This window comes from Sinocyclocheilus rhinocerous, unplaced genomic scaffold (assembly GCF_001515625.1).
Source record: "Sinocyclocheilus rhinocerous isolate Xijiao unplaced genomic scaffold, SAMN03320098_v1.1 scaffold247, whole genome shotgun sequence".
In the NCBI taxonomy this organism is placed as follows: domain Eukaryota; kingdom Metazoa; phylum Chordata; class Actinopteri; order Cypriniformes; family Cyprinidae; genus Sinocyclocheilus; species Sinocyclocheilus rhinocerous.
The window spans coordinates 419,578-430,358 of record NW_015662919.1 but is presented as its reverse complement, the minus strand read 5'-3'; the positions used below and the strand labels follow the sequence as shown (position 1 = coordinate 430,358).

The window sequence follows — 10,781 nt, the reverse complement described above, 5'->3', positions numbered from 1 at the left end:
GAGAAAGATAGAAACACAGAGCGAGGCTTTGAGAAGACTGTCGAGAGCTGTCTGAAGGATAATGTGAGGGAACGCAGTGTGAAAGAGAACGTCCCGGGTCAGAACATGCCGACCAAAAATCCAATATTGCCCTCTGAATGAAAGAAACATTATCAGATTACATTACCAGCAAAAAATGTGTACTGGAATATGAAGGAAAGACTGAAGATACCTTCACTAGAGACTTTAAAGCATAATATTCAGATTTACCTCATCCTCTCAAACATTACTGCTTTGATTAAAAAGCACAGCCACCAGATACAGTCAGAGCTTTTGTGAATCAGCATTCAAGAAGTTCACAAAAATGTAGTCAAAATTCCTGTATTTTTAACGTATATATGACATTGAAATGAAATAAAATATAGAAAAACTGAATCTAATTTTAATTCAGCAAGTTACAAAGGCAACATTTCTCATTTCTGAGCACTAAAATGACTAAAACTAAAATTAATAAATAAAAACTACAAAGACATACTTAAAAAAATACTAAAACCTTAAAATTAAAATGAAAACAGAAAATATAAAAATAAAATATAATAGTGCATCCATTATATTAAAATATCACTGTGTGGCATTGGTATAAATAATATAAATAATGTTTTAATAATAAAAAAATGTATGTATGACTGATTCAGAGAGTAAGAAATCTTTTCACCTGATCATGATATCTCTGTTTATATGTTGAAACAAATACTGCTTTATTGTCTTTTTTTTTTTTAATCCCTCTCGTTAAAAAGCATCAACAAAAGGAGTTCAACTAAAAGATCTGGTCAAAATGCATAACCATTGTGTGTTTGTGTGCAGAAGTGCAGTGACAGATAACTCATTCCACACGTTCCTGGTCTCTACTAGTGATGAATATGCAGACAAACACATACCCGAGCGAACAGGAAGACAAAAGCGCCGGTGCCTCCGATCATGTGCAGGACGCTGTGTAGGCCGAGAGCCTGGCAGGGCGTCATGGTCCTGAGGAAAGGAGGCTCCAGGATGGAGCTCTGAACCTCTTTGGCACTGAAGGGCCGCTGGGAAGCCACCGTTGACTTGGCCTGGCCCTTCAGACGGATCACCGGCTCATATATGGTGTAGAGAGACGGCATGCTGGGGGCATAAACTACTGCTAAACTCTCCTGCAAAAACACAAATGCACATATGTTGAGATGCAGGCAAAGGAAAGTATTTTTCTTGTTCGGTTTGAAATGAAAGTTCAATGTTGCATGCAGGCTCTAACATAGAGATCTAAAGGTGCGATCAGATTTGCAGTGTGGGACTAAATGTGAGAGTAGTAAGTGGAACCGAGTGGTTTTCCTAACAGTGAGGTTTGCCCTCTCTACAGTAATGGAAATTCTTGACTGTCCTAAAACATAGGCTTCATTTTTTATGCTAATATATTATTAACCCTATAAAGCCTACCGTTTCATATTTACTAAGTGAATTTCTAAGGCCTGTAAATAATCAACATGTTCAAACTTTGCTGTTAAACCTGTTGCACACAATCATGCCTTCTGTCACCTGATTGATAGTTTAGAGTTTTTTTCAGCAAGTAAAAGGTCTTTTAGTAAAATTGTGCAAATGTCCACCTTCAGCTCTTGCTTCACGCGTCTTTTTGTTGTTAAATCTTTATTTATAAAGTAAAATATAAGAATATCTTTGATATTCTTAGTAATATTTCCAGATGAAGCAGCTTGGCTTTACTTGATTCTCCATCAATCATTTTGTAGAAAAATCAGTGCGTCTCAAATCTGATCATCAGGATCTTTTGAGGAGCGTTTATTTGTTCATCTCTCAATCATCATTGGATTGCATTGCATTATATGTTTTGATTACTATCTAAGCATCTCATCTTACTCAGACCTATTATTGGAGATACAGAGTGACTACTGATATTTATATCATTTTATGTAAGTATCTGCTGTACTGTTATAAAGATCTCATTGATTTACATTAGAAGCTTCAGAATTTCATCTTACTTTTTGGCCATATATAAATATCAGCATTTGCACCAAATTAAGTCATTTTTATTAGTTTGGGCCTCTGAATAAAAACTGATTTTTCTCTTCATATTCTCACTATATCAGACTATATGAACCATATATGTACCAAAACATGATACTCGATAAAAAAATATGCAAACTTGTTTTACATTTTGTCTAAAGATTTTCTTATTTATTTTATTGTTTAAGGTTCAATAAAGTCTTCCATTTCAAAAAATGTGATTTTCTGACTATTATTTCATATATCAGGCTGACAAGGTTAATGTTTTTCTTTCAATCTCGAGGTGAAATATCACTTGGACAGGTTACTGACAAGATTTCTTTAGATAAATGTGTACAATACTTTATATTAGCACTAGATATTGTCAGAAAAGATCTGAAAAAGAAGCATATTCATCCATGAGGAATGAAGGTTTGTGCTGAAATGACTTTTTCTGATGGCAGTAATTATCGAGCATGTAATGCATTAGCATAGGAACACCTGGAACAGCATGCAGACGTGTAAAATCACCGGTAATTAAGACGTCAGTGGGTAAAACTGCACAGAGAAGGCACTTCAACAAGCAGCAAATGATGTACAAATGGACAAATAATGTTGCCTGCTTTTCAGTGGCAGTGAAGGAGATAAACGAGCTATTGAACTATGTCACTGCCATATACATTTGCATAAAAGCCTTCTGGTGAAATATGTGACATTTGGGAAAAAATAAAATAAATTCATATTCATAGATGCAGTGGCTTACAATAAGAGGTGCGATGTCAATGTCTGTATTCCTCATGAGGAGCTCTCGTATCTGCTCACACTGAAGACCCTCCTGTGTCACATACTTGGATAGTGTCCCATGAGGCTTGCCGTACTTGCAGGGCATGATGGAGGTGAGGTCAGGACCGCTGGCAAACAGGTAAAAAGCCTCCGCAGTGTCAATTCTGGAACCTAAAACAACCAATAACCAGTTTATATGTAGGCAAATATCACCGTTTATTACTGTATACTGTATTGTTGCATATAAATGAAATGGTTAAATATCATTCGTCTGTGTTGTTTTAATGAAAATACAGTAAGGGTGGAAAACATGCCTTGATTCATTTAAATGTGTCTGCATTTTTCACATAAATATCAAAAAATACATGAACATCCTTTAAAAAATGAAGAATGTTTAAATGTTTTAAGATTTATATGAAGTTTTTTTTTGTCACTGTTATTATTGTTTTTAAATATTAGTATTTAGATTTAATTAATTTTTTATTTTGTTTTATTTTTTATTTATTTCCAGTTATTAATTTTAGTGCACCAATTTAAAGTAAACTTATTTCAGTTAGTTGACAAGGCAACACTTCTAATTTTTGTTTAGTTTAGGTTTTGGATCTAACGTTTATATTTTATTGTATTTTATTTCAGCTTCATTTCAATTAACAAATATGTTTCTAATAGTTATAATAGTTGCCATATCAGCTTTAACAAATAATATAATAAATACAAACATTTTATGAAATTCAATTTTGAAAAAAAGACCAACCAATTTGTTTATGCAACTCTAAAAAAGATTCATTAAATGTACTTATGATAAAAAAATTGTAAAAGTTTTTCTTTGTCCATTTTACAAAATAAGTCCTTCAAAGTTTGTCTTGATAAAAACCGTTGTCTCATGACATAAAAAAATGGCAAGACCAAAAACATATTTTACAGACAAGTTAGTGCAACAATATTGACATTGAGCTATATGTGAAATATGTGAATTGACAAACGACAATAGACAAGAAAGAATAATAACAGAGAGTGTGGTGGATGAAAAGCTGTGACCTAAAGACAAATAAACAAAGTGGGGAAAAAAACAAAAAAAACATTGAGGGCAGCACTGGACCACATAACCACATTAGAGCGTTTCACAAGTTGGGAACGGCTGGACTGGGCCCATTCATGACCTATTAGTAGCAACAGAATGGCTATTCTGTTAAGAAAAGTGTGTTGTGTGGAGGGAATGTGGAGAATCTGTGGCTCACACACAGAAACTTCCAGCAGCAGGAAGATCCCACGTTACCTACAACATCACTGCCGCTGAAAGCACATACAAATAATCTTTCCAACAACACGAAGCGGTGATATTTGATTACTATTTATATACTATTATTGTTTTTTTGTTGGTAACATTTGTCAACATTATTTAATGCATTAGCTAACTATTTCTCACAGCTTTTATTAATCTATGCCCCATTTTCCACCACAATAAAATGTTTTTTTTGTTATAGGACTTTTTTTTAGGACTTTGAGATATAAATTGAGAATTCAGATTTTTTTTTTTCCCCCACACAATTGCAAGTTTCTCTCTCGCAATTCTGACTTTTTTTTTGTTTCCACCATGGAACAAAACATTTTTAAAAAAAAGGTCATTGCAAGTTCAGAATTGCTAGAAAAAAAACAAAACAAAATCAAAATTGTGAGATAAAAAGACAATTAACTTATTTCAGTTAGTTGCCAAGTCAACATTTCTAATTTTTGTTTAGTTTGAATTTTTCAGCTTTTTTCAGCAGTTTATTTTCAGCTTTATTTCATTTAATAAGTATGTTTTTAATAGTTTTAGATTTAATTAAAAATATATGTGCGATTGATCTGATGAAAACCACAAACATTTCAAAGGGGAGATCATTATACTGTAGGGAAGCTCTATGAGAACTGGTTTCATACCATTAAAGAGCAGCAGTGTGCCCATATCCCAGCGTGCACTTGGGCTGGCCTGCTCCTCTGAGGAGTGCTGATAGTGTCCAAGCATACAGTAGGTCTTATTACTGTCTGATGACAAACTGGACTTCCTGGGCAGAGTGAAGTCTAGCGAGACGTCACACTTCCTGTATGTGGCACAGGAAGGCTTGATTAAAACATGATTCTGACTGCATAAAAACTGATGTCTGCAGCCCTGGTTGAACTATCCATTTAAATCATCCACCAACTAATTGCAGTGGCAGACTCACCGAATGCCGCTCACCCAGAGGGTCAGCTGACCGTGGACGTTCTTCCTGCCCTCAGGCTGCTGTGTGTACGTGAGAGCCAAGTGCTGCCACATGCCTGTCGTCAGCACACCGTCTCCAGACTCCGCCTGGGCCAGCAGACCCGCCTTCATCTCATCGTTTGGATCGATGCAGATCCTGAATTCATAAACAAAGAGTTACTTTTGTAATTTAGCATGGAAAACATAAACATACTTTTTGGAGCTCATGCACAGAAACTACAAGCAGCTGGAAGATGCCAACCTTGCAAATGAATAATTTTTTCCAAAAGCACACACAATTACATTCTCAAGCCAGTGTTATTTTACTATTATTTATTTATTATTATAGCTTTTATATGTTTTTTTTTTTTTTCAATCATTTATTATTTTGAAATAGATTTTATCTTTATGTATTTATTTAGATTTTATTATTATTATTATCATTATTAAATATTGCTATTTAGGTTTATTTTTATTTCCATTTTAGTTTTAGTTTTAGTTTAGTATTAGTATGTTGAAAGTGAGAAATCTACATCTAAAAAAAAAAATGTAAAGGTGAACAGAGTATTTTTTTTTACCCAACACAAAACAGCATTCACAACCTATTTTCTTTCCAAAAATTATTACTGTAATTACATTTAAATTTATGCATTTGGAAGATGCCTTTACACTGCATTCAAAATATACATTTGATCAGTTCATGCATTCCCTAAAAAAATTGGTAACACTTTTACAATAAGGTCCCATTAACTAACATGAACTAAAAATAAGCAATATATTTTTACAGCAATTATTAATCTTTGTTAATTTTAGTTAATAAAAATGCTCATGTTCATGTTAGTTCACAGTGCTACTACTGTTAACAGATATTCATTGCTACTTCATGTTGACTAATGTAGTTAACTAATGTTAAATATAATAATAATAATCAAACCCATGGCCTCAACTGTTTTAGCTACAGGAATGCTATTAGTTATTCAACATGAGGAAAAAAATATAATGTAGAATGACACTTAAATCTATCCATCAGGAGTAGCTAAGATGATGCAAAATAGTGTTTTATATCAGAAAGGAGTTATAGTTGATTGCAATTTGCAGTGGATTGTGTAAGATCTACTGCCCTCCTGAAACACCACTGGCATCCACTTTTGAGGAGGAAAAATGTACTTGGTGCAACTTTAAGTTCAAGTTTTGCCATGTCACTCACCTGAAGGTAAAGGCTCCGGTGGAGATGTTCACCCACACCTGAAGCATCAGCGCCTTAGAGCCCATGGAGAGGACATGGAGGAGACATCTGTCTGTCTGCTGCTCTGTGACATGAGCGGGACCATGCAGGGCCTCCTCTGCCAGAGTCGCCTCCTCTTCTGCAACACACAGTCAAACTAACTCAGCAAACTCCTCTTAGATATAGTGGCATGGTGTTCATGTTTCAGGGCTGTTATTGTTAACTAAAAATAAATCTATTCAAAAGCATATTTTTGGTAATTGAATTAAAGCTTAACAAAATAAAACAAATATTACATGAAAAACTTAAACTTAAAAAAATTACAAAAACTGAAATAAAAAATAAAGAAAAATAAAAGAAAAACCCGAATAAAAAACAAACATAACACTATTAAAAATTTAATTAAAACTATTAAAAACGTTGTCTGTAATTAAATTAATGATGAACTGAAATATTATATGAAAAACAAATTTGCCTTGGTAAATAACTGAAAAATTATTTTAAGGACTAATATAACTAAAACCTAAATAAACATAATTTAAAGAAAAAAAAAATATATATATAAAAATAAAAAAAATAAAAATAACCAACTCACATAACAACATTACTAAAACTTAAACTATAGAACTATTAAAAAATATTGTCCATAATTGTTTTAAAGCTGAAGTGAAAAATAATGATCAAAAACTTAAACTTAAAAAAACTTAAAATGTTGCCTTGGCAACTAACTAAAATAAAGTTTAAGTGCAAGTACTAAAAGTATTAAAACTGAAATAAAAAATAAAGATAACTAGAAAAGAAAAAAAAGACAAAAACAATCACACAACAATATTACTAAAACTAAAATTAAATTGAAAACTAAAAATACAAAAATAAAAGAATTCAAAATATTAATAAATGCTATAATATATAAATAATACTAATCTGCATTATAAATAATAATTTTATTCTAATCTGCTCAAAAAATAATGCTCTTCTTCTTACCCTTCTTATAACGCCCGTCCTCATCCTTCCCCGCTCGTACCCACAGCGAGGCGCTGAAGCCACTGGCCATGTGAGGCCAGCAGTTCTGTCCCACTAAGGGCAGGTGGAAGGGTGCCGTATGCCAGGGAGAGCTGCGCAGATGACCGGGCCTGCTCATGTCTGCTTCACCACGGCCCAGCGGTAATTTACCCCTCAAAAGAGTGTTTATGCCACCCTTACCACCAGCCGTCCCATGAGGCCTCATCCCAGGAGAGGAGCTCAAGCAGGGGACCCCTGTGCCAGGGATCATGGGAAAGGACATGAAGGAGAGCGGCTCTGTGTCTGCATTAGCCTCCACAATCTGAAGCAAGCCTCTCAGCAAGATCTCCTACAGATGAAAACAAAATAAAGATTTCTGCATTTCATGAAGAAAATATGAGCCGTGTTTGCTGAAATTTTGAGGTTTTATACTTATCATATAACATTGCATATAACATTGCTTATCATATATCATTCAAGAGTTTAGGGTCAGTAGGACTTTTTTTAATGCAAGCATGCATTAAATTGATCAAAAGATTTCTATTTCAAATAAATGCTGTTTTTTTAACTATTCAAAGAATCCTGAAAAATAAAATATATCACAGTTTCCACAAAAATATGAAACAGCACAACTGTTTTCATCATTGATAATCAAATGCAAAAACAAATCAGCATATTAGAATGATTTCTGAAGGAAGACTGGAGTAATAATGCTGAAAATTCAGCTTTACATCACAGAAATAAATTACATTTTCAAATATATTCAAATAAAAAGTAGTTATTTTAGATAGGAAAAAATATTTCACTATACTAATTACTATTTTTACAGTATTTCTGATCAAATAAATGCAGCCTTGGTGAGCAGAAAAGACTTCTTTCAAAACTTGTTGAACTCGAACAGCAATCCACACTGAAATGTGCTGCCCGACGTAATGCAATCTTCGCAAATATGACCAATTGACAGGTTTCATGAAATTCACACACTGATGACGTTCACGCTCTTCACCGAGTGCTTACACAGATACACACGGGAGCGTTTGAAAGCTGCGTCGATCAGCGGATCCCTAACATAAAAAAAAAAATATATATAAAAATAAAAAAAATAAAAATAACCAACTCACATAACAACATTACTAAAACTTAAACTATAGAACTATTAAAAAATATTGTCCATAATTGTTTTAAAGCTGAAGTGAAAAATAATGATCAAAAACTTAAACTTAAAAAAACTTAAAATGTTGCCTTGGCAACTAACTAAAATAAAGTTTAAGTGCAAGTACTAAAAGTATTAAAACTGAAATAAAAAATAAAGATAACTAGAAAAGAAAAAAAAGACAAAAACAATCACACAACAATATTACTAAAACTAAAATTAAATTGAAAACTAAAAATACAAAAATAAAAGAATTCAAAATATTAATAAATGCTATAATATATAAATAATACTAATCTGCATTATAAATAATAATTTTATTCTAATCTGCTCAAAAAATAATGCTCTTCTTCTTACCCTTCTTATAACGCCCGTCCTCATCCTTCCCCGCTCGTACCCACAGCGAGGCGCTGAAGCCACTGGCCATGTGAGGCCAGCAGTTCTGTCCCACTAAGGGCAGGTGGAAGGGTGCCGTATGCCAGGGAGAGCTGCGCAGATGACCGGGCCTGCTCAGGTCTGCTTCACCACGGCCCAGGGGTAATTTACCCCTCAAAAGAGTGTTTATGCCACCCTTACCACCAGCCGTCCCATGAGGCCTCATCCCAGGAGAGGAGCTCAAGCAGGGGACCCCTGTGCCAGGGATCATGGGAAAGGACATGAAGGAGAGCGGCTCTGTGTCTGCATTAGCCTCCACAATCTGAAGCAAGCCTCTCAGCAAGATCTCCTACAGATGAAAACAAAATAAAGATTTCTGCATTTCATGAAGAAAATATGAGCCGTGTTTGCTGAAATTTTGAGGTTTTATACTTATCATATAACATTGCATATAACATTGCTTATCATATATCATTCAAGAGTTTAGGGTCAGTAGGACTTTTTTTAATGCAAGCATGCATTAAATTGATCAAAAGATTTCTATTTCAAATAAATGCTGTTTTTTTAACTATTCAAAGAATCCTGAAAAATAAAATATATCACAGTTTCCACAAAAATATGAAACAGCACAACTGTTTTCATCATTGATAATCAAATGCAAAAACAAATCAGCATATTAGAATGATTTCTGAAGGAAGACTGGAGTAATAATGCTGAAAATTCAGCTTTACATCACAGAAATAAATTACATTTTCAAATATATTCAAATAAAAAGTAGTTATTTTAGATAGGAAAAAATATTTCACTATACTAATTACTATTTTTACAGTATTTCTGATCAAATAAATGCAGCCTTGGTGAGCAGAAAAGACTTCTTTCAAAACTTGTTGAACTCGAACAGCAATCCACACTGAAATGTGCTGCCCGACGTAATGCAATCTTCGCAAATATGACCAATTGACAGGTTTCATGAAATTCACACACTGATGACGTTCACGCTCTTCACCGAGTGCTTACACAGATACACACGGGAGCGTTTGAAAGCTGCGTCTATCAGCGGATCCCTAACATAACTGCTCATAGACGGATCTGCTGATAGACGCGGCCTTCAAACGCTCCCGTGTGTATCTGTGTACTTTAGACAACACTAACAGTAGGTGCCAGGAAAGAGCCTGATAATACAAGGATTAGATACAGCAGTTCAACATAATCAAGAAAACACAAAATTCATATGTTAAATGTCGAATATACAAGGGAAGTGTCAGGATTAACACTTAGTCGACTAGTTTTCCCACAACTGACTATATGATCACTGAGATCATTATTCTAAAGCTCTATATATCTAGATTTATAATAATAGTCTTTGTGTTTTGTATCTTTAACCTACAGTATGTAGAAACCACATAAACCAGTAAATTAGAGTGTTAAAGACAGGAGAGGTGCTCAGAAGTAAAGGATTGGCAATCAGAAACAAAGTACATAAAGAGATGCTTGAAAAAACCGAATGATAATGAACGTAGCATGGTTGACTCATATCAGCATTGACAATCCAAAGGCTGGCATTCTGCATCAGTCCACTTTCTGACACTGTGTTAAAAATAAACCTGTTCATAGGGTGTTTGATCACACTGATCACATTTGTATTGTGTAGTTTCAAACCTTTTCCTTTTCTGTGGAAAATATACAGATGCAGTGTTTTTGGTACACAATACCACATTTAAATGCTAAATAGGGTTGCACTTACAGTGGGCGGAGTCTTCTCCAGGAAGAGGCGTGTCAACAGGGCAAGTTCCTCCGCTGTGATCCTGTCACTCACCATGGCAACGAGCAGCTCCGTCAGTATTGTCTGGCACTCTGCATAGACCAATTAGACCAATGTTTAAGGGCTTATTAACATGACTGCTCTCAACAAAACAAAACTTTTTTTTGATCACCATGAAAGCAAAATGGACTATTCTTTTTTTTTTCGTGGAATATTGCACTATTTATCATATATATATATATATATATAT

General features: G+C 34.1%; 1 protein-coding gene across 1 annotated transcript in view; it reads right to left on the bottom strand.

Moving 5' to 3' along the window:
• Nucleotides 1-10,781, bottom strand: part of lyst (lysosomal trafficking regulator) — a 94,339-nt gene that overhangs the window by 59,707 nt on the left and 23,851 nt on the right. The window contains exons 10-16 of the mRNA XM_016538445.1: nt 10,514-10,623; nt 7,224-7,590; nt 6,222-6,378; nt 4,998-5,171; nt 4,714-4,874; nt 2,774-2,964; nt 918-1,166 (exon numbers count right to left, since the gene is read on the bottom strand). Coding sequence (XP_016393931.1) covers nt 918-1,166; nt 2,774-2,964; nt 4,714-4,874; nt 4,998-5,171; nt 6,222-6,378; nt 7,224-7,590; nt 10,514-10,623 — 1,409 coding nt within the window. The remainder of the gene's footprint in view (nt 1-917; nt 1,167-2,773; nt 2,965-4,713; nt 4,875-4,997; nt 5,172-6,221; nt 6,379-7,223; nt 7,591-10,513; nt 10,624-10,781) is intronic.